General features: G+C 43.3%; 5 protein-coding genes, 1 long non-coding RNA gene and 1 pseudogene across 7 annotated transcripts; 4 read left to right on the top strand and 3 right to left on the bottom strand.

The window, feature by feature from the left end:
• Nucleotides 1-87: 87 nt before the first annotated feature.
• Nucleotides 88-14,588, bottom strand: LOC108073583 (uncharacterized). Its single transcript, XM_017165270.3, has 4 exons — nt 14,203-14,588; nt 2,068-2,239; nt 1,884-2,005; nt 88-1,802 (listed from the first exon to the last, which is right to left on the bottom strand). The coding sequence occupies exons 1-4, from the start codon at nt 14,218-14,220 to the stop codon at nt 723-725; spliced, it is 1,392 nt and encodes a 463-aa protein (XP_017020759.1). The 5' UTR covers nt 14,221-14,588; the 3' UTR covers nt 88-722.
• Nucleotides 9,708-10,466, top strand: LOC138928273 (uncharacterized; annotated as a pseudogene).
• Nucleotides 10,461-11,668, top strand: LOC138928355 (uncharacterized). Of its 2 annotated transcripts, none has more exons than XR_011444880.1 (2): nt 10,461-10,591; nt 10,741-11,668. It is a non-coding gene; the product is annotated as an uncharacterized lncRNA (long non-coding RNA). The 2 variants fall into 2 exon arrangements; XR_011444881.1 differs by having other exon boundaries at nt 10,498-10,568.
• Nucleotides 13,492-14,197, top strand: Dpy-30L2 (Dpy-30-like 2). The gene is made up of 2 exons (XM_017165271.3): nt 13,492-13,647; nt 13,726-14,197. Exon 2 carries the CDS (start codon nt 13,733-13,735, stop codon nt 14,048-14,050), a length of 318 nt encoding a protein of 105 aa, XP_017020760.1. The 5' UTR covers nt 13,492-13,647; nt 13,726-13,732; the 3' UTR covers nt 14,051-14,197.
• Nucleotides 14,589-18,930: 4,342 nt separating the features above from the next.
• Nucleotides 18,931-21,040, bottom strand: Rcd5 (microspherule protein Rcd5). Its single transcript, XM_017165257.3, has 3 exons — nt 20,669-21,040; nt 19,847-20,585; nt 18,931-19,777 (listed from the first exon to the last, which is right to left on the bottom strand). The coding sequence occupies exons 1-3, from the start codon at nt 20,968-20,970 to the stop codon at nt 19,043-19,045; spliced, it is 1,776 nt and encodes a 591-aa protein (XP_017020746.1). The 5' UTR covers nt 20,971-21,040; the 3' UTR covers nt 18,931-19,042.
• Nucleotides 21,041-21,153: 113 nt separating this feature from the next.
• LOC108073567 (protein prune homolog 2) lies at nt 21,154-23,799 on the top strand. Its single transcript, XM_017165254.3, has 4 exons — nt 21,154-21,329; nt 21,387-22,601; nt 22,665-22,775; nt 22,835-23,799. Exons 1-4 carry the CDS (start codon nt 21,325-21,327, stop codon nt 22,953-22,955), a joined length of 1,452 nt encoding a protein of 483 aa, XP_017020743.1. The 5' UTR covers nt 21,154-21,324; the 3' UTR covers nt 22,956-23,799.
• Nucleotides 23,800-23,838: 39 nt separating this feature from the next.
• Gr64f (Gustatory receptor 64f) lies at nt 23,839-25,726 on the bottom strand. The gene is made up of 7 exons (XM_017164846.1): nt 25,629-25,726; nt 25,466-25,551; nt 24,953-25,405; nt 24,625-24,896; nt 24,415-24,569; nt 23,998-24,250; nt 23,839-23,931 (listed from the first exon to the last, which is right to left on the bottom strand). Exons 1-7 carry the CDS (start codon nt 25,724-25,726, stop codon nt 23,839-23,841), a joined length of 1,410 nt encoding a protein of 469 aa, XP_017020335.1.
• Between the last annotated feature and the right edge of the window lie 113 nt (nt 25,727-25,839).

Genomic DNA, 25,839 nt, shown 5'->3' with positions numbered 1-25,839 from the left:
CTATTATTTTCGTATCCAGAGATATTGATCTGAGATATTGAAATATAAACACAAATTTCAATTTAAATAATTATTTATTATCTTCAAACTTCTTAACAATACACAAAATAATGGTTCGCACTAAGATCCTAAGGCTTCCAGGCAACGGGTGTGCATTCCTCTCAAATGCACAGCTATTGGCCAAGAAGCGGCTATCGTTATCGTTATTTATTAATCGGTTTAATCGTAGTTTATCGTATTGTTTGTAGGGGGAATACCAAGGGTTGGATGAACAGAGAGCTTTGTTTATTTACTTTTCGTTAATATGGCAAGATTAATACGTGAAACGATTTCTCCCCCCATCACTTGTGTGTGAGTGTACCCCTAAAGTACCTATTCTAGGCGCTAATTGCACGTAGTTTCGATATACATAAATTAAGTTACAATGTAGGTGTGATTAAGCATTAAATTAATTAACACAGATGTTGTTTTCTTTGTGTGAATGTGCGGGCACGAAAAAAGAGTGTGTATAGTAGAGAAGGTAAACGTGGTTATATGTACAGGTTAATCTTAAGAGGCGGGGACTTCCCCTGGCTGAGGTTCTACGGTTAGTTTTGGTGCCTCGATTCGAGTGGGTCATTCGGGAATGGGTTAAGTGCAGCACCTTCGATTTGGTGGGTTCTGATCTTTCCTCGAGATCAACCCACACAAATCCTCATCAATGATCCTATTCCCCTCTATTCCTATTCGTTGACCAGCTGTGCCGGTCCTGGTTCATCAAAGGGCGCTCCATTGGCGCCCACATATTGGTTGTTATTCCGATGAACGAATCCCCTTCCGGGCGCGGCATTGTAGTACACCACCCGCCGGATGCCAAAGGGATCCACGTAGCCAAAGCTGCCGGCTCGCTTTCCGTCCGACGGATTCGTCTCCTCCTCGTGATACTGCTTGGGCAGCACATACCGGAAGCCATTGCGGGTGTTGGCAATGCCATCATATTCAGAGGCTGCCAGGCTGTCCAGATGATTGCTCTGCACTGGCCTAGGACGCAGACGCCTTCGGTAGCCCCTAGAGGGCAGAGGCGGTAGCAGGGCCGACTCCAGAGAGTTCACCTCCAGCGGCGATTGCGGCAGCGGAGGATAGTAACCATAGCCAGTGCTGGCGGATGTGGCAGGCGGGGAGTACTGATAGGCAGGAGCAGCAAAAGGCTGCGGCGTTGAGTAACCATACAAATCTCCGCCAGATATAGGCGCAGGCGTGCTGGAAACAATTGCAATGGGTGCTGGCGTTGGACGCGGACGCAGTCTTCTTCTGTGGGCACTCAGAGGAGGCAGCATATCCAAAGCCGGAGGTCTGGCCGTTGTAGAACTGATTACGGAACCAAACTGGCCATGGCCAAAGGCACGATCCGCCTCGGCATCGTACACATTGATGGCATTCAGTTCCAGCTCCTGGACAGGCTCTGCATTGGGGTGAATGTCCACCAGCGGCTGATGGGGCGTCTCATACAACTGATCTTGCGCCCGGGGCAACTCATCCGGATAGTGATCGAAGCCAAGCTGCGTCTGTGGCTCAATTTTGGCCGCCTGTTCCGGCGGCAGGTAGTTCAGCTTGCCCACGCCAGCCTCCTCCAAGATGTCCAAAGGAGGCAAAGCAGCTGGCAGTGGTGCCGGTGTGGTAGTTGAGGTGGTACTGGACACATAGCCGTAGCCGGCTCGCTGATAGTTGCCCAGGCTGTTGGTTGAGGATCCGGCAGAGCCGCCACCGCCATGCACCAGGACGCCTGATTGCGCAGGAGCTGCCTTTGTGGATTTAATGGCGTCCTAAGGGGTTTACAATTAAATAAAATTATTTAATTATTTTAAAAACCTCTTCACATATTTTTAAATAATTTTTTATCTCACCTCAACGGCTCTTCCCACGCCTACGTATATAGTCTTGGCCTTGAGTATCCTGTAGCCCTGCTTATCGGCTATATAATCCTTTTGCCGCAAATATCCGGCAGCATCGATCCAGGCTTCAGTGCCTGTTAAAAAATTAATTAAAAATCAAAGAGTTCAGTAAACTCCCGCACCTGAGAGCACTCACCTATGACGGTGCCGTCCTGAAGCCGCTTCTCCTTGCGGAACTGACCGCTGTCCGTTTGGAAGCGGAAATACCGCTCCGGTCCCTCGTCCGTCTGGATGTGGTATTGATTTGCACTGGGCGCCTGGCTGGCCAAGATGCCAGAAACGACCGCTGCCAGGGCCATCAGCGCCAGCTGCAAAGGAAAGTTTGTTCGATGAGTTGTGGGGGGAATGTCTCCGAGGATTGGGTATTTCTAACTAATCACATCCGCCGGCAAGCTGCCCCAGGCCAAAACTGGCGGCTTTCCGGTGGGGCAAATATGCAATATATGCAGAGTGGAAAATAAAATAAAGTTTATGGTTACTCGTCTTACAAATGTAATGAATAAAAACACTGCAATCTTTGGGTTCTTGTAAAAAATTAAAAAAAATAAAGATTTAACATTTTGATTGTTGGTCTAAATAAAGCTTTGTATCTTAAGATAACTTTGCTTTTAGTTTTTTTATATCCAACCTTATATCTATTATCCAATTCCCATATACAAGTATTTCTCCCAGTGTGTGGCACGTTTCAGAGTCAAGGTGACACCACTGGACCGGGAGGAATCAATGGCACAAGATGCGGTTGTGCAACATTCAGGCAGACCGCGTGCGGAAATGCAGCTTGTGAAAGTGTTTTTCACAGCCTTCGTTTCCACAGCAGCAGCAGCAACAGCAGCAGCGGCAGCTGAATCAATAACATCAACACAGAAATCAAAACATTAAACCATCAACAAAATCAGACCGGTTCACGTGGCGTATGCGTAATACAGATGACTCGATTTGGCGCTACAGAGGATGGGCATGACTTGGCTTGACTTGGCTCACTGTTAAGGTTGAAACTGAAATTAAAATTCTTTGGCCAATTATTCTAAAGTATGAGCCACCCGCACGTCGCAGCATTTACGCTTCAATTACTTCCAGCATTCCGTCATAAATTTCCAACACCTCACCAGGTAAGAGAGGTGAGAGAGGTTTGCGGTGTGTGTAGGTAGCACTTTGTGGGTGGAGCAACTCAGAGCCAAGTTTGCAGGCTAATTTCGGCTGCCACTGACATTTTTATTTGTTATTTTGTATTTTGTTTTTATTATAATTTCGTGCTCGTTACTGGCTTATTATTATTCGTCTTGGCCCAACGCAATTTATGGCACTTTAATTAATTGTTGCTGAGACATTTTTCGGAATAATCAGAATACAATTTTTTAACCACACGGAATGAACTTCCCTGTAAGGGGGACCCCTCCCATTCCAAATAATGGCGAATTATCTCATTGATTTATCGCTCTAATGACTAGCACCTGTCACTGACTAAACGCGATTATAAATCATATTCTAAGGAGGCAGATTACATCAGCACAAATGTGTAAAAATTCCCCAACACTTTCTTTTTTAGCTCGAATAAAAATTTTTTTGGGAATATTTAAATGAGGCAAGAATACAAAGAAATTCTTAAACAGTTAGTAAACAAAGTTTAAGGTAATAAAAAATTAGAAAGTAAGGCTGGGAGAAGTAAACAAATTAATATAAGTTTGGTAATATGTATATTTATTAGAACAAGTTATCATTAGTAATTAACAATATTACCTTCTCTTATCCCTAGTTTCCTAACTCCTGTGACCTGTAAAAATGCAATGACATCACCACCCCGAAAAAAGCAGCCTTTTACCAAAAACAAATAACCAGACACTTTTCTTTTGAAACCCCTCTAGTAGATAATAAAATAGCAAATTGCGTCCCATTTGCAAGATATTCGCGTGTCGGAGTCACAGTCGCCGTGCCCATATATATAACTATGGGTATCCACCACAAGCTCCATGCGAGCACAGATGGAGATTTATTTGATCGGCTAACGCAACGAAATAAATTGCGAGCAAATTATTGCGACTGTTTCCGCTGTGCTTTGGCCAAAAACGAGAGTAAAAGTGGCCACCGGCCAGCGGCGGGGAGTTGGGAGAGATCTCTCAATGAAATTGTCTGCCCCGAATTGGAAGTCGAATTGCACAAAAAGAAATTTTAGTAAAATGTTTGAGGATATGAGTAGCTAAATAGTACTTTTTTTTTATAAAAAATTGAAATATATATGATAAATATAAGACATAATTATAATATGTTTTGATACTAAAAATATTAACATGAAGTTTTGTCATATAAATTAAATATTTTAAATAGTCCATTTATTTTTATAAATAGTTCCCAAAATTATCTAATTAGATATGATTTCAAAGTATTTAACTTACTTTTTTTCATATTATTTATAAGCTATTTAAATTTTAAAATAATTATTATAAAATGCCCCATTTTGTATTTATTTTTTCCTGCTGTGTCTTAGTTATCCAACTGGTTTCTTGTTTGGACGGATGCTTGCCTGGTTGCCAGAGACTCTGCAGCATATGTTGCAGTTGCAGTTGCTGTTGGGGTTTCTGCGGCGGAGTCTGTGGCTATGGCGGTTACGTGAGAATCGCCTGGCGAGATGACTCCCGACGTGGCGAACTCCTTTTGGGCGCGATCAAAAGTGGAAAATCACGTTTTCCTTGGCGCGCAATTTGGTGTTTACTTTATTGTTTTCGTTGTGGCCTCTCCCCCCTGCCAGAGTTGCCTGTCGAAATGGTAACAAAACAGCAACAAGCGTTTCTTTTTCCGTTGCGCAACCATCGCCCCCGCAGCCTCCACAACCTCAACACCCCCCCTTCCCACCCTTTGTAACTTACGCAACCTAAAATTGCTCGGCTGACCCCAAAAAAAAAGACAGAAAAAATAATAATAGCTGAACAAAGAATTCTGCAAAATGCTAAAAAAAAAAAAACAAAGCAATCATAACTCCCCATTGTCGCTGACCTTCGCTCTGATCATAGTTTGCTTTTAATTAAAACTCACTTCAATTACGATCGGTCCGCTCCAAATTCACCATCAGAGATGATAAATGAGGCGGGGAAAACTCGAATTTAATGCTTTAGTTTTTGTGTTTTTTCGGCCTGCATTCTGAGCACGAACAAAGACCTAATGAAGCCCATATCGCCTGCCATCGAGACTTTCAAATCGATCCGACACATGTGGATCGTATTTGATTTCGCCTAATGGTTGGTTCCGATTTGGTGGTTTCGTGGATTTTTTCGGGGAGTGTTTTATTTTTGCATACCGCCTCCCAGGGAGTGCATGTTGCGATGGTTATTCATTCGCTATTTCCCCGTTTGCAAATTCGATTATGTGGCTTCCGCCTGGGGGATGGGATGGGTGCTGCCATGAATCATGCGGCATGGAAACCCACAGAAATCGAGAGCGGAAAATCTAGTTCATGTCGCAAGCGGATGCCTGTCATGTCCAGCCTCGCCAAGTTGGTGGAAAATCCGCTTCTAAATGGTCATGTTTTTTAGCCAAGACCATGAATCTTGTGGCGAGGAAGCTTCAAAGAAATCGAGAGTGGAAAATCTAGTTGAAGTTGATTTTTTTTTTAACGAAAAAAATCTTTGATGATTCATTAGCCGAGGTTTTTGCTGTGTTTATTTTTCAAAAATAAGTATTTTATGATATAATTGATAGTAAATCTTAGATTTAGATGGATTTATTAAAATAAAATAAACAATTTCATACAGATTTAAGCACAAAAACAAAAGACTTAGGGCACAAACCTGCTCAGAAACTTGGGGGAAAAAACTAAACAAAATAAATCCGTAGTTAAGTCGCCATTAATAACACTTTAATTTTTATTGGCACTTAACTTTTTACTGCCCATAAAAGCTTATAATATTATTTCAAATATTATTTATAGGATCTTTCGAACCACTCAAGGCAAATCTTAAGGTCTAAGTACATATATTTAAATAAATAATTAAGTAAAAAAAAATTCCCAAAACTAATTCCGAACATTACTTTGTTAAGCATCATAAAGTTTTCATTAAATTATTATAAAAATCCACAGAAAATGTCAATAAGCTTCTTGGCAAACCCATAGCTGTTTACCGAAGCAAATAATAATTTCTAATTGCTCAAATTCCACAACCACACACACACACGGCAGCCACCGAGCAAAACATGAACATGAAACTCTATATTCAGCTAATGAAACATTTCATTAGACACCATCAATTCCGAGAATGCGACCCGCAAAACAGCCGCAAAGCGAGTGACTATTGAATTACAGAGCCGCCAAAAGATATGCGCGAGGGGGGAGGATGACACCCACACAGATATTTATATATTATTTCACCAGGGCAGATCGCAGATCGCAGATTGGAAGATCGGGTGATCAGAGGGGGGATTCTGACTGACAGCTCGCTGTCAGATTTCGAGCAAAAGCCCGCAGATTTTTTTGGCGGTGGGAAGCAGCTGACAAACAACAACAATCTGCCATACAAAATTGTATTAAATTTCGTTAGTTGTTTGACTTTTCGTTACTTGCGCAAAAAAAAATATAACAAAAAAAAAAGCAAACTACAAAAACTAAACGAGTAAAAGCAAAAAAAAAGAGTGCTTGCCTTTTTCGGTCAACGATTTTTTCGGCTGCGGCATTTCCTGTTTGTCTTTGGCCGTTTATTGACTTGAAGCCCCACCAAAAAAGCAATACGTAAAACTATATAGGAACCTTGTAAGCAGTTATACAATCCCCTTAGATCTAATGGTGTATATAGTAAGCAGCAGCCATGCCTTCAGTTCGGTCTCCAACTATGGCCATGTCGAGAGTGTGGGCTCCCAGAACCCGCCCCTGAAGTGAATTGCTCTTGCGATGGCGACCACGCAGCAAGCTGCCTGTCTTGTTTGTCCCAGTCAAGAGCCATTCAATCCGATTCGAATCGTAGCCACCAGTTGATTTACAGCCCCTAAGTAACCCAGTTTTCCGCCGGCCAGCTGCCATTGGTTGCTAATCTCTATTTATAGAATTTATCACTCAACTGCATTGGAATTAGCGAACTTAAGCAGATCAGAGTGAGATTGGGGAGAGACTTAATAAATTCTTTATTGGGGGTAATTATATATTTTTGGAACAGCTTTTGGGGTAGCTTTGAAGATTTTCTAATCAAATCTGGCTTGCTTAATTATTTTATAAAAATTGCTAACTAATAAAGTGAGTGTTATAATTTATTATAAATTTATTTTAATTTAAGACAAGTAGAGTAAAAGTTGAACCACATATAACTTTGAATTCATTTTACTCTTCATTAATTATATTAATAACAAAACCTGTTTTCCTTATAGATACTTCGGAATACAGATGCTCGACTGCATTTCAAAGAACAAATGCAGATTAATGTAATTATTAGCATATTGAAGATTGTTTACCAGAAATACCCATTAATGCCTACTTAATGAAATAGTAAATATATTTACTTGAACTTGCTTTATTTTTTAGGACAATTTAATAGGCGCAGCATCTAAAGTCCCCTAAAAATTAACTCATATTTAATTCTTAAGTCTATCTTAAATTTTTTACAAATTATTATTAACTTCAGTTAAACTAAAATATAAAAACTTCATTCATTTATCTTCTTGAACACTTAAAAGGTATCCTAAGTTCGTTCCTTATCTTCTCCAAACTGCACTCAACTGCAGCCTCAATAACTAAAAATGTAAAACAAAAAAGCAACCCCAACCACATTTTGCATTGCAATTTATTGCATCATTTTCTGGCTGCTGCTCCCCATATTTGTGGCACTCGGGGTGTGATAAACGAGTGAATAACCGACCGAGTGTTGCGTGAATGCGAATGGGTGTTGTAATGCCGCCCCGAATGTGGATGTTACGTGTGAAGTCCGCCCAAGTCACGCATAGAACGAACCGAAACGGAATAGAATTTAAATTAAAATTGATAATTGAGCGATAATCATGCAATTGACATGCACCGGACGGACTGTCAAAACAAATGATCATTATCGAGAGCCGTAAAAAATTATGGAAGCACAAATGGTCAAAAGCATATATGCTTTATGCATGCCGCCCCAAAGCCCCGACAAGGTCGGCCAGAAGCGTCACACGTAGGCGGACGGGTTGCTTGTTGGAGGAGCATGTGGCGGAGGTGGTGGAGCACAGGCTATGATTTTGAACCCTCAACCATCAGGTGGCAGCGAAGCGGCGCCAAAACAACAGTTTTAGAGGCACAGCGAGGCACACTTCCGACACTTTTCACTTTTGTTTGACACAATTATTAGACTTGCATAACGAGTTACACGATTGCATAACTAGAATGGAAGCCAGACTGAAACCAGTTGGGTTTTAATTATACATTTTATGTCTACTTCTGCTCTAAATAGTAACCACAATTCATTATGGATTTTAATTAATACGAAATAATTTAAATATTTTTACAAAAATGCATTTTTATGTGGTATTTATGAATATTCAAATGCTGGAATTGTATATAAATCTAAATATAATTCACAAATCTGTATTATTATCATCTAAACAATCTTAATCTCTCATAAAATATATATTTAAAATTATTACTAACATCCTTGTAATTATCGTTATAATTCTAATAATTATATCTAAGATTTATTAATAAACTCCGCTTCTAAATTACTGTTCTGTACATTTTCCAATAATATTTCCCAATAATCAAGTTGCACATGAAGAACCCTAGGCTAGACATGGTCTGTTCTGGGTTATATTTTAGCTGCGCCCAATTTGTCGAGGCGTGAAAGAGTGGAACCAGGCGGTGTTTTCTTTGAGTTGATCGGCGGCGCGCCGTTGGGTAATGCGCCATGATGAAGGTCGCCGGCAGCTGCTGCTGGTGGGGGCATGAGGAGAGTTCGCCTGCTAACCAAGTGGAAAATCCACCTGAAGTGGCACCAAACTGTGCTGTGTTTGTGCTGCTGTGTTGCCAACTGTGATTCATCCAACCATCCGCTCCTCAGTTTGGCAAGTTCGTGTCTTGAGTCTTTTGTTTTTCAAGTTGATTTTTTTTGTTGTTGTGCTGCTTCGCGCTTCGTCGCCAAAAATGTTTCCGCAATTTGGCACTGCACTTGGCACTTGGCAGCTCTTTGGGAGCTCCAGCAACTGCTCTTTGGCTGCTCCAATTTGTCAAAGCTGGGCGCCTTAGCCGAATCTCCGCCCCAGAAACGGCGGACAGCAAACGAAACCAAAGGGGACACTGACGATACCCGGCTGACATTCGGCCCCAAAAGAGAGTGAAAGCTGCACGAGCAGCAAGCAAACGAATCGGAATCGGAATCTTATTAAATTTCAGCTCAGCTGCGACTTCGATCCAACTTCGACTTCGACATGGGCCAATGCAGGCAGGTAGGCAGTTGTTGTTCATTGCTCGCTCGTGTTTTAATTTCGTGTTGTATAAAGTGTTGTTTTCCCGCCGCACACCTACGGCTCCCAACTAACCCCTCCGTTCATTTTCATTGTCAGCGTGCGGGCATGCAACGGCCTAGCACTGAAGAAGCCACAGCTCCTCCTCAAATGCTAAAGCGTATTTCATAATTGTGCCTGCGATGCACATATCAAGCGAAATTAATCATAGTAATTGCCGGCGTTGGGCTTAACTCGGTCTGCGCTCTGCGTGTAAATGAACTCGGCGACTGAGGCTAAGCGCTGTGGGAAAAGCCGCATTTTTGGCAGCGTTTAGCTACCGCTGGGGCATGGTCCCATGCCGGGGCGCCATCTGTGTCAGCGTTAAATGCAAAAATGCGAGCTATGTGTGATAATTGGGTTTTACTTTCGAACTGATGCACTCGGAGAAATGTGTGTTAAAGGGACTTTGGTTAATTTTAGGTTCCTAAATTAAAAGAAAATCTCTTCTTAATAATTTTTAGGTAGAATTTGTAAGACAGTTAGAAGTCGTTGGCTTATTACCTACATAGATTGTATTGTTTACGAAATATATATTAAATAAAAATCTAATTAAATATAAATTAACGGACTCTGTAATAAAATTCATTTAACATTAAGATAAGTCTAGGATGTGTCCCTACTCGGGCGCCAAATGTCTCCAAGGCTAAAATCCTTGTTGTTCCTTTTTTAAAGTTCATTTTTCATAAGTTTATATATTTACTATCGTTTTATTTTCCGCAGTATATTTAAATATCTTAATTTCTTTGACTGCCTGAAAATTTCCATTGCCACTGGGTTGGGAAAATTTGTGAAAAAAGGGCCAGGCCAGCCGGCTGACTTTGGCATACTTTCGATGCCAAGCGGATTGATTAGCATCTGTGCCCCTCGCTGCAGCACCCTCATCTGGCATTCAGCTTGTGTCCCATGCGTGGGACTCGTATCTGGGCATATATTTCTTATTCTCCCCGATAAACTGGCGACATTGTTCCGCGCTCGCTGTCAGTTCTTGTGTGGGCAAAGCCTCGCTGATTGTCTGTGGTGGCAAGCGTTGGCTTGCCTCGTTTGCACGCTTAACAACTGGAAACTGTCAGTCAGCAGCTTAGCAAGCTAGGTTTTATTATTTGTTTTATTGTGTAAAAGTAATCAAAAATATATTCTGGGCGTGACAGACAGAAGTGTGGCAGGGAAAAGGTATTTTTAGGGCGAAGGATTTGGGTGAATTGCAAGTTAAGGGGAGGGTAATTATTATATGGCATAAACAAAGCTGATATTACCAGAAGTGGGAATTTATTATTAAATTTATTAAATTTAAATAAATTATTCCACGTATTAATTACCCTTTAATTCACAAAAGAATACTACTAAAATTCCATAGTTATATTCACAGTACCCTTGTGGAGTGACCTAATGCATTATTTGCGGTGGAGTCTCACCCAGAACATCTTCCCACATCACTCACCGTCGCAGAGTGACCCGCCACTTATGGCTGTGACCGCATTCGGATCTGCTTCCCATTCGGCTGCAAAACAGCAGCTGTGTCTAATTTGTTAAGAAGGCCATTAAAAAAGTGCAAAATTCTCAATTTTCGCGTGTGAACTGCGAATGGAATGGGTTAAAATTAGCCACCTTCCTTGGAATGGATAGGAATTGGGTCAGCCTGTGGGATAGATCTCGATGTGTCTGCGGAATGTGGCCGAAAAGTTGCAGCATCATTGATGGCGGTGGTCATTTCGGGCCACAAACAGTTTATGGCCAAATAATTTATGCGTGAAATGCAGAAAACAAAATGCGAATTAGCCGCTGGCAGGGGCGGGCACCATTTGAAATGATATTTAATAATAGGTAATTGTGAAATGAAAAACATGAGAAACAGAAATCAGAAAACAGCCACCACCGCCGCCCGCCCATATATCAATCCATCTGGGAGAGTTCGTCGCGGACTTGCATAATTATCGCAGAGCAACTAATCTGTTTTGGAGTCTGGGCTCTTTCGCCCGAAAAAGCCAAAAACCAAAACCAAAAAACCAAAACCCGAAAAGCGAAGCCAAGGAAAAGTGCGAGGCAAAATGGCAAAGACAATTTGAATTCATTACCGGCCCGGCTCCGTCTGTCTCCAGCTCTCGGCTATCTCCCTCAAGGTCGCATAGGTAATAAAAGTAAAATGTGGCAAGTGATTCCACTGCGCTAATTAATTCAGATGCGCTAATTTTGCCCTGCTCTGTTTTTGGTTTCTCTGAGTGCCCCAGAATGGTGTATGATATATTTAAATTAAAGAAACAGCGACCCATAAAAAGGGCATATTTATTATTTTATTATTCCATTGTGTTTTGTCTTTTTTTGGTTATATTTTTTTAGTTTCCCTTTTTATTCTTCTTTAAGTTTGCCTTTTCAAAGGGATTTTTGGGTGAAGAGTTTTTTACTTTAACTAAAACAAGAAGAAAAGAAAACTTGGGGAAGTCGAATTTCTTTGCATTTGGATTATATAAATCTATAATAAATAAGCTAAAAATGCATTAATTTTTATTAGTTTAACAAACCTAAACACGTAGATTAAAATAGAAAATTAAAGATGCAAATACCAAAAATAATCACCTCTCTTTTTACAGGGTATCCCTCGCTTCTATTCCCAAATTCTCTTTTTAATAAGCTCTTGTTTTTGGTTCATTGTTTACAATTTTTTTTTTTTTGTGTTCAAATTTTTGATACAAACTAATTTGCATAAACTACTGAGCTCGCTTTTTCTATAAGCCATAACCTCCCTGCACAGACTCCGCTTCTTCTCTAGAGATTTGCGCAATTGTGAACTGCAGTTGGGTTTTTTCCCTCGTTTTGTTTTGTTTTGATTTGTTGGCCCTTTCAACAGTTGGTTCCCTTCAAAGCCCAGAAAAGACGAGGCCCACGTGCTGCTGCCCACTTAAAGATACAAAGATAGCAACAAACTACGAGTGAGTTGGAGTATCTGAATACCACATAATCATCCGAGTCATCATCATCATCAGTCAGTCTAAGATGCCAGTGACCTTTGGCGGCTGGCTCTCTTCATTTTTCTCACTTCTCCAAGCTGATCGATATCTGGGGGAAGCCTCCAAAATATTAAGATCCATGTAATGCACGATTTTTGTCGAAACCGAATGATTGAGGCCTCCGAAAACAGTTAGGGAACAGACCCTCGGATTTCCCCCCCGACCCCGCTTCCATTCGTATTCAAATTTCTGGCAAAATCATCTCTAATATGGGTCAAATACTACAGGTTTCTCGTTTCTCGTAGCGAAATATGTGTTAATCGCTTCCCATGAATTATTCAATAAATTTCGTATAAACACAAACGCGAGGTGCGAGGCAAACAGACCGGTGTGTGATTTACAGGTGGCAATTAAGAAAAGTGTTGCCAAAACATAGGCAAACAATTTAGCAGGCGATTCTACACGGCTTTTACGACTTTTAGAACACGTTTACATGGATTATGCAGGCCCCCCGTACTGTTGATCAAGGGTTGAAGCAGCTGACGGACTTAATTTTGTAATCAGCAAAAAATTAGCGACAAGTTTTGCAATTTATGAGCTGCACTGGGTCCCATCTCTGCCTCTAAGTGCTTAATTATTAAGGGGTTACTTGGTAGCCACTTTGGTAGTTAATTGCTGGGGACGATTCCCTGGTAAACCGTAAAAGCAAACCAAACGACGCTCTTAAATCTTGGCTGCTTCACATAAATTTCGGTCGAGGTCAGTCTATTATCTATGGAGCTATAGATATATTTACGATCCAACTAAGGGTGATTGAAACTCACGGCAAATTTGTGGGAAAACTTTGGGTGACATCACTGGGAGCTTTATCAATAGGGGAACTCCGTTGAAAAGGCCATTTAAACTGGTATAAATTAGCCCGGAATGTGTGTTACTTAAATTACAGTTTTTAACTAAACTAAGTAATACAAAAGCCGCACATAAATTAACAAGAAATGCTAAAAAGTGACTAGACTTTAATTATTAACTGCAAAATAAATATTCAAATATGCATAGAAGCATTTAGTTAGGTAATGTATTCAAAAAACTGTTGGTTAATAAATACAAGAAAACAAGCCAAGCAAGAAATGTTATAGCCTGCTAAAAGATACTTAAAAAATGTAATATTTTAAAATGAAACAAGCAGGCTTTGACTTTTATTTTACTAAACTTTGAATAAGGCTTTACAATTTCCCATTCAAATATCAATATTCACTGCGTTCGGATCTCAGCTCTCAACAAAACAAAAATTTTAAAAAGTAAAACCAATTTATATTTTCTAAATCCACACGGTAAATAAAATTCTAAAATTTAAAAAACATGAAAAATGAGAACCTTTAACAAAACTAAACTTCTATTATATTCCATAGCTTCGACATGCCTTTCCAACGAGGCAGCATTAATTCAATGACCGGAGCCGGAGGCGATGATCTTAACAGGGACAAGGATCTTTCGGGTCACAACCTGGATGAAGGTAAAGGCGACATCTCTGCGTTTGCCGCCTGCCGGAAGCCTCGGCCAGATGCCAATTCGCTGTCGGTGCGCCAGTATCTCGACCAGACCGTGGCTCCTATCCTGCTCCATGGCCTGCAGGCACTGGCCCAGGATCGGCCCAGCGATCCGGTGAGCTACCTGGCCACGTACCTCCTAAAGAATAAGAACCGCTGTGCCGAGGTCAACCCTCCAGACACGTAACTTTTCACTTCTGTTGTGCTGCTCTAGTTATATTTTATTTTATTTAACGAATGTCTGTCAACCACTGCTGATATACCGCTGATTTGTTCCCCGATTCTTGTACACAAACCTATCGTTCGATTAAAGATGTTGTGTTAGTACTCTCGACTTACCAGCCACGAATTATTCATAATGATCCTCGGCAGCTTTCAAATATTTTCTGATTTAATTTACAATTTATTTGCCGTTGCCTTTTCACGGCTCTGTTCACACGCACAAGATTTTCCGAATTATATGTGAGAGAGAGAGATTCAGCTGTTGCCAATTTTGGCAATCTTCATTATCGGCAATTAGCCAAAGGCTTTCAATTAGTTCCAGCTACCGGCGGCTGTTATAACTCTTTTAATTTTTATCTATTTTTTTATTTTTTTGAACACTTCCGATTGCGGCCCACGCTCGTTGCAATACGATGTTGATTCGAATTACTTGGGGGGTTTGCTCGGTTTGGGCCAGGTTTTCGACTCGCGCTCTCGTGTGTCTGCTCGGCTGGCTGGCTCGTTCGCCACTAAATTCGCAGCGCGCTTAGTTGACGGTTTAAAAACTTCAAATTCGAAACCGACACCGAGCTTGCCAGCGCCAAGCCTCGTCGGCAGTGGCTTCGTATTCCGCCGGTTGGTTTTGGCCACAGCAGTAATCTACTTTGGGGCGAGTAAGCCGATTTCTCGGTCTCAGAGGCCCACCCGCAATTGTCACGCGCCAAAATCGAACTTGTTCCGGCTCTCAGCTGAGCTCTCGGCCCCTGCACATCGCTGGAAATAATTGATTCTAATTACTAAACCAGGTCCAAAGATCACAGTGCATCTCTTGGCTCAGCCTCAAAATACTTCAGGTTTCCAGTTCATTTTTTCGAAAGGGTTTTTGTTCGCTAGTGGCCTTGGCATGTTGGATCTTGAAGTGCGAAGCGGGTTCAGATTGAAGTGGAGTTAGATAACTTGAGGTTTCTCGACAGTTTCCGATCAGTTAAAAAAAAAATTATTATTAAAATACTCCGCTTTTTATCGAGACAAATAAACATGTCCAAAAATATAAAATAAAAAAGATCTCCAGGCGATTTGCAATTTGAGTCAGCGCTTTTTTTAACTGGAAAGGTAAATATTTGATTGTTAAGGGAGAAAGGCCAAGTGCAAAAGCTTTTGTCTGACTTTGATACCCTTCGCCAAAGGGGGGAAGGGCATTATCTAATTAGAAGGGGTAAGGAAAAGGTGTCTAGACACTATATTTCCAATGAAAAGTGATTCATTTTTTGAGGGTTACCCATTAAAAAATGATTAATAAATGGGTTTCACTGTAAGTTATTTAATTTCAAGTTAAATTACAATGATAAAGCTATTTTTAAAGTGAGAAATAATATATAAAGCTATAGTTTCATTTTTAAAATATTTTTTATTCAAAATATACTCTGTATTCTGTATAAGAAATCGCTTAAAAGCTTAAATCGCTTCTTGATAAGCAGTTACCAATAACCAAACCCATAAATTCTTTTAAATTTTATTTGTATTTCATAAACAGAACCATTCCATTCCCCTTAATAAATAGTCTCTCAATTAGGGTATACTATCCATATATTCATAATCCATTAGAAATATTGAATACAAAGAAACACAACTTAACAAAACAACAACCGTCCACCCGTCCCACACGGATAATAAAAGTCCGGCACATATGATTTCTGATGGCGTATCTATTGCCATCTGTATCTGGATCTCCCTCTCATAGAGCTTGCCTTGTGGCTCGAATTAATTAAAAAATCAAAGTCGTTGTAATTATTTGTCTCGCCTGCAAAAAAAAACAAAAACAAAAAAGTGCCTGGCACTCGGAGTACTATAACAGCTCTCGAGATCTTAAGACCCGAAAGTGGAGTTGCAAATTGAACTCGCTTTATTTTGGCGCCACAGCTGCCATTGTGCTGGTGAGCTTGGAGTGCGTGGGCGCCTTGGAGCCGCCGCTGCCTGTCTAATGGAGCAGTGTACACCAAGGCCTTAAAACTTGACTGGCGCTTGATAAAGCGATCAGGCATAGGCTCAGCTATATGTATATCCGATGCACGGCTGACGTCACGACACTCTATGAAATCATTTTCTGATCGGAGAGAGAGAGGGATAAATCAGCTAGCATTCCAATGAATAATCATAGACCCGAATGCTAGATGCTCGTATATTTGCCAGCTAGTTCAATAAACAAAACTACACGGCGATTCCACATTACAAATGCAGCGCACAGCCCGCGGACTTTGACTTTGACGGCCCACAGTGCGTATGAGCGACGCGGAACAAAACCGTATTCGAAGTTTGGTTTGGGGGGTTTTCGGATTATTTATGCGTTACATGCGAAACACAGAGACGAATTTGAATTTGAATATTTCACATGACGCATTCGTACGGTTGACATGCGTGTCTGCGAGAAATGTCGCTCCAAACAGAAGCAGGCCACGCCTCCCTCCATCACTATATCCAGCTAAGCACAGTGAAAAAAAAGTTAAATATATATTAGGCAAGGTCTTGGTTTTGTACTTAGGTTATATATATAATTTATGGACTTCCAGTCACGAAATATAATGTGAATTTGGCACTTTAAACACACATAACTGCTGACAATGTTTAGGAAATGGTTCCTGTGTTCCCGTGATTAATAATCACAGATTTTCTGCATTCATGAGCTTAATTAAAATTTATAATATGAAAATAGTTTACCCCTGAAAAACACCGCTAGTTTTCCCCCAGTGCATCGAACACAATCAACATTCATTGACAATTGAAATGAAATTGATTGAAATGCGATTAGCAAAATGAATATCAAACTGCTGCGCAGCAACAACAATCACTGTACTAACACTATAAATGTTTTGTTTATTTCGAATTGAATAATCACACATAAGACGCACGGCAGGCAGGTGTAAAATAAAACATTTTAGGGGGCGGGCAATGATTTTGGCATATATCGATTCGGCAAACTGATCAGTAGGCTATTTTTATGGCCCCGACATGAATTGTTTTTGGCCATTTTCCTGCAGAGTCACGGAATCTTGAAGTGCTGTGACACTGCCTTATATAATGCAATGAGATAATCATCATTATGTCAGCCCAACGGGGCCAAGCTGGGCTCAGGTGTTAGCACTAGATAAATTATATATGTAGGAAATGATCTCAGCGGTGGAACTGTGAAAGTTCTGGCTTTCGGATGGAACCCCCACGCAATGGCCAGCATAAAATGGAGTGGAACTGCTCCACTTCGGGCACAACCAAGACTTTGCTGGCCAGACAGAGAAGGCGGCGAACAGCATGACCTACGCTAATAGGGAAAAAAGAAAAATGGAAAGAACGTTCGGACCGAAGAAATATAAACTAATTTTAGCAGTTGCGACATCGCCAAAATATCAGAGTATCGGAATATCGAGGGCCAGCGCAGAGGCAACAACAAAAGTTCGCTGAACTGCACAAAAGCTACGAAATATTGGTATATAATAAGACAAAGCCGGGCTTCATTAGCCCCGGCCTCATCACCATCACCATCACCATCATCGTCGAAGAAAGCAGCGGCGGCATCAGCGGCAGCCGGCGAAGATTGGACATCGTTGAGAACGAACAAAAAATGCACACAAATCAACGTTAGAATTTGGAATTCCAGCGGGAACAAAGCGGAGAAAGATTGGAGAGTCCGGAGCTGGGAGAACTGCCAAATTCCTGGTATACAGCCAAGGTAAATTGACTTTTTATAGACAGTGACAACAATTAATTATATTTTAATATGCTGCGCAGCTTGGCTTATTAGTTTATAGTATCAACAATACAAATTAAAGAAACCCTCCATCCAACTTTGAACGCGACGAACCTATGGCGCGACCTCGAAGAAAGGCCGCCGCCGAAAGTCATCGAACTTTCTCCCTGTTCTTTTCCTCGGCTAATTTCTATATTAGGTGTCATGGTTCCCGGCTGTCGGTGGCTCTCGATTAATTATCCCAACAGCTGCCATCATTTATAACTCGAACCCAGGGGGGAGTCCAAGATCTACTATCTGTTACAATTTGTAAATGACCAACTGGAAGCTCCCAAGACGCAAGGTCGAACAAATTTGCCTAAAACACAATCGCAGCGATCAGCAACTAAATTGCCGTGACAAGTGAACCTTAAGTTAGTTGGGAACTCCAGCAGCCTCCGGAGAAAAGAACGTAGAATTATACAATCGCGTGAGTCTTCTCAGATCTGTGAATCTTTGTTGCTTAATTCACCTTTGTAAGCGTCTTGGTTGTCGGTGACATGCCAACAGAATGGTTATGGATAGATAGATGGATGGTTGGAATGGTCTTTGGTGTGTGCGATTGGTGTCTCTTAGCAGCCACTTTCCAGCGTCTGAGCTGTAATTAATGGCAGCTTACGAGTTAGTCGCAAATTAGCCGCATGACACAGCGCCCGCAAATGTGGTAGGCGTCTTGAGACAGATCCGAGACGGTATCAAATGGTTTCATGGTGGGCAACCAGAACTGACCCCATCCGGGAGAACTGTAAAAAAGAGTTTACCACTTCAGAAAAGTCGCCAACAGCTTCCGTTCGATTGGAGGCGTTGCGGTTGTCGAGTTTAAAGAGTGGGTGGATCTTGTTATATTCTCTGCCTCTGGGCATATAAAAACTTTGATTAAGCGCATAAATATGCAAATTTAAAGGCACTCAATTGGATTACAACATAAAGACCATTTTTGTATGTCTATTAATAAAGTATTACATTCTAAATTAAGGCTAAATCTAGGTAGAAACCATTTAAATTAAAGCAAAGTTTGAGATTTGCTGAAAGCAAATTCCTAAATTGAAAAGAAACCTCTCAATAAATAATTTAAATTAGTAATACTATTCTTCTATGGTTTCCACATATTGTCCATATGCTGTTTATTCCAGAATTCTATTTCTGACGCTTACTAAGTACTAAAATACAGTTCACACTCCGGCTCCAGCTTGCTCCAAGCTAGTTGAGGGGATTCGATGTCTTGGCGCTCTCCTGGCGAATGGCATTGATGAGCTCATAGTTAACCAGGAAGGTGAAGCGCAGTCCGGAGATCTCAACAGTGCAGTTGTGGGCCAGACGGGTTTTGTTCGCCGACAGCAAGGGAGAGCCGTCTATGAAGATGGCCCGCTTGCCCTCGTTGGCAATGAAGAAGTCACCGTTACTACGCAACTTGATGGTTCCCTGGCGACGTGAGATCTTGGCCGCTGGACCCTCCAGCGATAGATCCACATCCACCACGCAGTCCTTGGCATCCCGGCCAAAGGTTATCTCCTTGGAGCGCATTAGGTAGCGCACATGCCGGCCGCACAGACAAGCCAGTGTCTGGTTATCAAACTCGGAGGCTGCTGTGGGTCCCAGAACCGAGTCTACGAGGACACCCCAGCGCGAGAGCTCGTTCTCTAGCAGGCGAATATCCCGCTTGTTGCGGCGATCGGCCAGGGCTCTCTCCAGCTCCAAGGCCTCGTCACGCGGCTCATTGAGATCGTGCTCGAAGATCTGATCCTCGGCATCCGAGAAGCTAAGCGGCTGCTGATCCGCGCCATAGACCGGCTTCACCGTCTGATCCGGCAGAAGGCTGTACTGCTTGAGCAGCAGCCAGTGGTTGTGCAGGGACTTGGCGGTGCGAGCGCTGTAGAAGATCGAGGGGTTCTTTTCGAGGAGCTCCTGGAATTGCTCCAGCTTTGGCTGCTCCGTCTGCAAAAGGAAGCAAGGAGATTATAAACCTGCTTTAGCATTTCTTTCCTGTTGAAATTTTACACTCACGCTCTTAATGGTGCCCAGTAGATCCTCCTCCTGGACGCTGTACAGGGCCTTGCGCTGAACGGAATCCACGAGCTCAGGATGCAGGTTACGCATGGCGGATACGGCAATCCGCGAGACAGCCGGCTCATACAGCAGGGCATACCAGCGCTGCTGAAGCTCCTGCAGAGTAAACTTGCAGGAAAATTTCACGCCACGATGTATAATCCTCAGGTCGTTGGTCTGCTGGATACCAATGATCAGGGCCAGATCGTCGATGGGCTTCCATCGGCCCAGATCCTTGGTGGCTGTCTGGCCGAGAGTTCTGCCGTTTCGGCGCTGCGACTTCTTGCTGGCTGGGCGCACGGAACGCGAGCGTTTCTCGCTGGCCGCGGGACGCTCCATAGCAGGCGGCTTGGGATGCACTACAGCAGCAACGGGGGGCGCAACAGGCAGCAGCGGAGTCACGGGCGGCGCTGGCGTGGTGGGCGTGGCCAGGGGCAGTGAGGCTACCGTGCTGGGGGTTCCGGGAACAAGGGAATCCGCCGAAGCGGGCGCTGAAGGAGGCTCCGGCGTGGGAATGGGAATGGTCAGAGGCGCTAGCGTGGTGTGCGGCACCCCAATAAGAGCGGGAAAGTTTTGCAAAGTGGTTCTCGGTCTGTTGCTGCGATTGGCGTCTGTTCCGCTGCGATTCGTGGGTACTGCGATGTTGTACTCGACTATTTCATCATCGAAACGCTTCCTTTTGATTGTTCGACACGAACTGTTGGCGGGGGAAAACGAAAAATTAATGATTACCAAGCACTTTTTGTCCCGTTGACATCTGTCAACTCCAGTTATTCTCACCTCCTGCGCTTCTGATCGTTTTGCAGCTCAATCGGCAGATTCTGTATCGGAGCTCGCAGTAACGGAGTAGCAATTACAGTCGCGGCTGCTGCGGTACTCGCTACTGTTGTTGTTGCGGACACCACTGTACTTGTGCCCGTGCCTGTCGTTGTTGTTGTTGGTACTGCTGGCGACGGCACGCCTACTGTGATTAGTGTGCTCGTAGGTAAGGTGGGCTGGTGCGCCAAAGGGGCTGTGGTCGGGCTGGGGGCGGTCACAGGAACTGCACTTCCAGCAGTAACCGAGATTCGTGTAATTTCCATGGCTCTGGCGGGGATTTATTATTATAAATTCACTTTTTTCGCGACGCACTACACACAGTGTGACCGTTGCCTAATATCGATAACAACAGGTTACGTTAATGTGTTTTCTCTTACGTTATTTTCGATTACCTTACTTTTGCTTACGTACCGATATCGATACCGATTTAGTCCCACTTTTAAAACATCGATAGTATCATCGAAGCTTTACCATCTCTATCTGAAATTTGTTTACTCGGACTTTTGTTTAAATTAATCATTTGTTTAAAAGTAATCAGCGCGATGCCCGCATCTAGATGAGTTGGATGAGCGGGAAACCGAGTTTTCGCGACAGCCACATAAGTATCACCCGGAAATATGAGGTAAACCCTCGCCAGAGCGAGCACAAAAACAAAACATTATGACTAATCGATTTGCAGTCTCTACGCGGAATCGGAGTCTTCGCAGTCAGAGAGCAAAATGGACATCTCGACGCCCACGGACTCCACGGGAATCTCGCCGCTGGCCGATGATGCTTTGACCGCTCCTCCGCCCAAGAACATCCTGGCGCTGGAGAAGGAAAGTGAGACTGCGAAGGATCTAGAGAACACGACCACGACTTCTAGCTTGGACAACCGTATTCTTCGGACGGAAATGCTGCCCATTGAGACGATGCCGCCACAACGACACACCATCGAGCGCACGCTGGCGAACAGCCATCCTTTGATGTCGCCCACAAACACGGACAGCGACTCCGAGCCCTTCCAGCTGAAGAAGCAGGAGAAGCCGCAGCCGCGGAGCAACTTTCCGGACGTGGTGCCCACCACGGAGACGGTGCAGGCGAAGAACGCGCTAAACCAGTCGCGGAACAAGCCGCAGGATGCCAAGGTCAGTCTGTTGAGGGCCAACAGTCCGGACATTCTGAGCAGCGAGTCGGATGCGGATGTGTCCCAGTACTTGGCTGCCGTGGAGTCCAATTTCCAGTCGGTCTCCCTGATGCCCAACGGCAATGGCAAGAAGTCCAAGCGGACAACCACTCTCCCTGGCGGCGAGGACATCTCCAGCTTGGACTCCATTTCTAATCACAGCTTCGATGACGACGAGGACATTGAACATAATCTGGCCTCCCTGAGCCCCTCAAGCTCGCTCATCGATGGTCTGGATGGCGAGGATGACGACGACGACTGCGAGGGCCCTGAGCTATTGCCCGACCATGACGATGACCTGGAATTGGACCTGGAGTTCGGTCTGGCAACCACACCAACGCCACATGCTGCGGCTACGGCTGCTGCTCCAGGCGCCTCCACTCTGCCACAATATACGGCTGCCGAGGAGCGACGCGACTCACGGAATTGGCAGAAAATCACTCTGCCGGACGGGCGAACCCGCGAGATTGATATGCGGGTCATAGAGCCCTACAAGCGGGTGCTGTCCCATGGCGGATATCTCAAATCTGGCGGCCAGAATGCCATAGTCATCTTCTGCGCTTGCCATCTGCCGCATAGATCAAGGGCCGACTACAGCTATGTGATGGACAACCTGTTTCTGTACGTGGTCAAGACCCTAGAGCAGCTGGTTACGGATGACTATGTGCTGATCTATCTGCACGGTGGCTCCAATAGGCGGAATGTGCCGCCCTTTCCCTGGCTTAAGCGGTGAGTTTGATTTATTGTTAATTTTGGATTGATTTTAAACCTGTTTTGGTCATTCTTTTGTAGTTGCTATCAGCTGCTAGATCGTAGGCTGCGCAAGAGCCTGAAGCACATGTATTTGGTGCATCCCACATTCTGGATCAAGTCGCTGGTGTGGATGGCAAGACCCTTTGTGAGGTGAGTTGAGGAAGGGTTTATAAATATTACCCTTACTAATCTTCCCTTTTCACTTTCAGCACAAAGTTCTGGCGCAAGCTGGTCTATGTAAAGTCCCTGGAGGAGCTGGGTCTGCATGTGGCCGTGGAAAAGGCAGCCATTCCGGAGAAGGTTAAGCAGTACGATGCCAAGCGGCACTGAGGTTGCTGCCGAGCCCACAGACTTGTTTTACTCAAACGCAAACGCATTCATAACACACACACTCGCTATACACTAGAATCTCTGTGCATTACGCATTCCCCATCTTCACGGACTACGGACTTAGGCTATGTAATCCTCCTGCGCTCTCTCGCTATGCTTTAATTTAAGATCTCAATCTTTGTGATACTTTATGTTTGCCTTCTCAGTCGAGTTCCCTCAGCATTTTTCCGTGTGTGTGTGTGAAGCGTGAAGGCGTGGAGTTGGTTCAGCAAGACATCGAACAAGTTTTTGTAGTTCTTTATTGGCAGCCGTAGTAGAAACGTATTAGTAGGCACAGAGCAATACCCATATTTGTAGCTTCCGCTTCATCTACATACGTATATATATTCATATATTTTGTAATGGAACAGACATACATATGCAACCAGAAACCACCAAACTTCCGAACCTGTTACACGAAGTTGGAGCACCTAAACTGAATTTAAACATAAGTAATTGAAAATCTTTAGCTGAATTTTGCATTCAATGTATGTTCCAAACGCACACTGATACTGCAACGATGACCCCATGCCAGTTGCCAGTAGTAGGTGTCACCCGTATCCATATCTCTGCATAACCCACACAAAACACCGCATCCACCATCAGAGTTAGCCGTTTAGACTGTAAGTGACCAGTAGCGACCATTCTCTCACGGACACACGTAGAATCTCTTTATAGCGGATAATGTGACGTACAATTTAGGCAATGAATGTAACCGATTGATATTACGAGCGACATTTTGTTGGTTTCCTTTTACCGCTTTAAACAATAACAATAATAATAATAAAGTGCAAGATGAATTTTATTTATTATAAAGCAATGCAAAGCCGTACCAAGGCATGTCCTACGAGTAATAGCTCTGTTCGCAGTCCCAGAGGTCGTTGTCCTCGTGAAACTGGATGAGCACCAGCTCATACGTGACAATGGTGCCGGCCACCTGAGAAGGGGAGAAAGATTCTTAATTTTAAGTGTTTTTTTTTTTTTGGGTTGAATTATGACTCACACTCAGCACCAGCTTTCTGGTGAGGTGAAAGAACTTCATCCCAGTCAGGGCCACCTCATCGCTAATGACCTCCTCGGTAAATCTCTTGACCTCTGGACACCAAGACTCCTTGGGCACGCAGCGCAGGTGTCTCAGCGTCAGCCTGGATTCATCATGGACGTTGGCGGAGTACAGGGAAACCGCCAAGGTGCGACCAATGAGGAAGATGAGGGAGAAGTAAAAGTACACGGCATGGGCAACCGATGGCATGGTGCTAAAGGAAGAGACAAATGCATCTTGTTCTTGCGATTTTTCAGGAGAACCTCAATTCAACTACCCATAACTTAGACCATTTTACTATAATCGATGTGAAACTTTCACAAAATATTCTTAAGATATGGGACATTTATTATACAAAAAGTACCCCTAAATACTCACTTAAGACTCCTCAGCAACTGGACGCATATAAAGTATAGATTATTCGAAAAGGACACCATGGTAATTAGGGAAATGGCATCGTCCATTTTGTCACATAAAATGCAAATATTTCTATACTGAATGCGACGTTCCGACCAGTAAGCAGGAGCCATGTTCTGCAAGTAATCATTATTTTTGGGTAATAATAAAAGCTGGTGGTATTCCCCTTACCATTCCCTTGAAATTCCGCAGGTCATCGTTGAGCTGACGGAACTTGGCTGCCAGTCCAATGCTGACAATCATCACAAACATGTCCATATAGTTCCATATGAAGGTCGAGTAGACATTCTGGAACTTTCCCCAAATGGCCAACGGGGTCGAGTAGCTGGCCACGAAGAAGATCTCGTCATTGGTGCGGAGAAAGTAGTTTTGAATGGGATCAGCGGTGCGGTTGCAAAATGATGCGTAGTTTATGGCTGAGATCATGCTCAAGATGTGCTCAGCTATAATTTAAATAAATAAATTAAAAATAAATCCCCTTTTAAGAGTCACAACTTACCCACAGATAGCATCATGCCCACCAGCATAACCATGGCAATTGTGTGACCCAACTTCCACCTGCCCATCTGCGTCTGATACTGAGGCAGATCCTGCTCCACGGTGTGCCAGTACATCATCAATTGCGGCCAGCGCCGGGCCAGATTGAGAGACACTATCAGCACCAGCAGAACAGATCCTCGGAATATAATGGGTTTAATGCTATTGAAACTAATTGGATTGTTCAAGACCTTATACAAGGATAGTCCAAAGTTTGTGAAACTCGAAGCGATGAAAAGCACACTAAAGCAGGTGCGAATATTGCGCCAGGAGAAGCTCAGATTTGAGGGATGCTTGGCGGTGACTCCCTTAACCGGCATCATGGCGAAGAATTCGGCCACCAAGAGCACACGGCCCACAGCCTGGTGGAAGGTTCCATCGCTGAGGAAGGCTTCCTTGTTGCTACGGTTGAGTTCTGTTGGGAATTTATTTAATTAAGTAAACGATTTATAAGTGTAATTTGATAAATATTTACTGGGCAAAGTATTCCGAACCTCGTACTCCTTTTCTATTTGACTTTTGTAGGTTTCACAACTCTCCTGGAAGGCTTTCTTGCGGGCACTAAGAGAAAATATAGATTGGGATTGGGATTAAAGATAATAATAATTTCTGAAAAATAGTTATTCCCATTATCCCACCTCTCGTGAAACAAATCCAGCTTACGCGTCAGCGGCGACCTGGTCACCTTCTTCCTAAGCCGGCGCAGTTTACGCTCTAACTTGGGCAGGATCTTCATCCTGCGACTGACCGACTCTACCAGCAAAGACCAACTGCAGCAAAAGAATGACCAAAGGCAACCTAAAAGCCAACAGGAACCCGGACAGTGACCATTAAAAACACCTGTTGTTT

This window comes from Drosophila kikkawai, chromosome 3L (assembly GCF_030179895.1).
Source record: "Drosophila kikkawai strain 14028-0561.14 chromosome 3L, DkikHiC1v2, whole genome shotgun sequence".
Taxonomy (NCBI): Eukaryota; Metazoa; Arthropoda; class Insecta; order Diptera; family Drosophilidae; genus Drosophila; species Drosophila kikkawai.
Note: the sequence above shows the minus strand (reverse complement) of the source record. Positions and strands in the feature narration are given on the sequence as shown.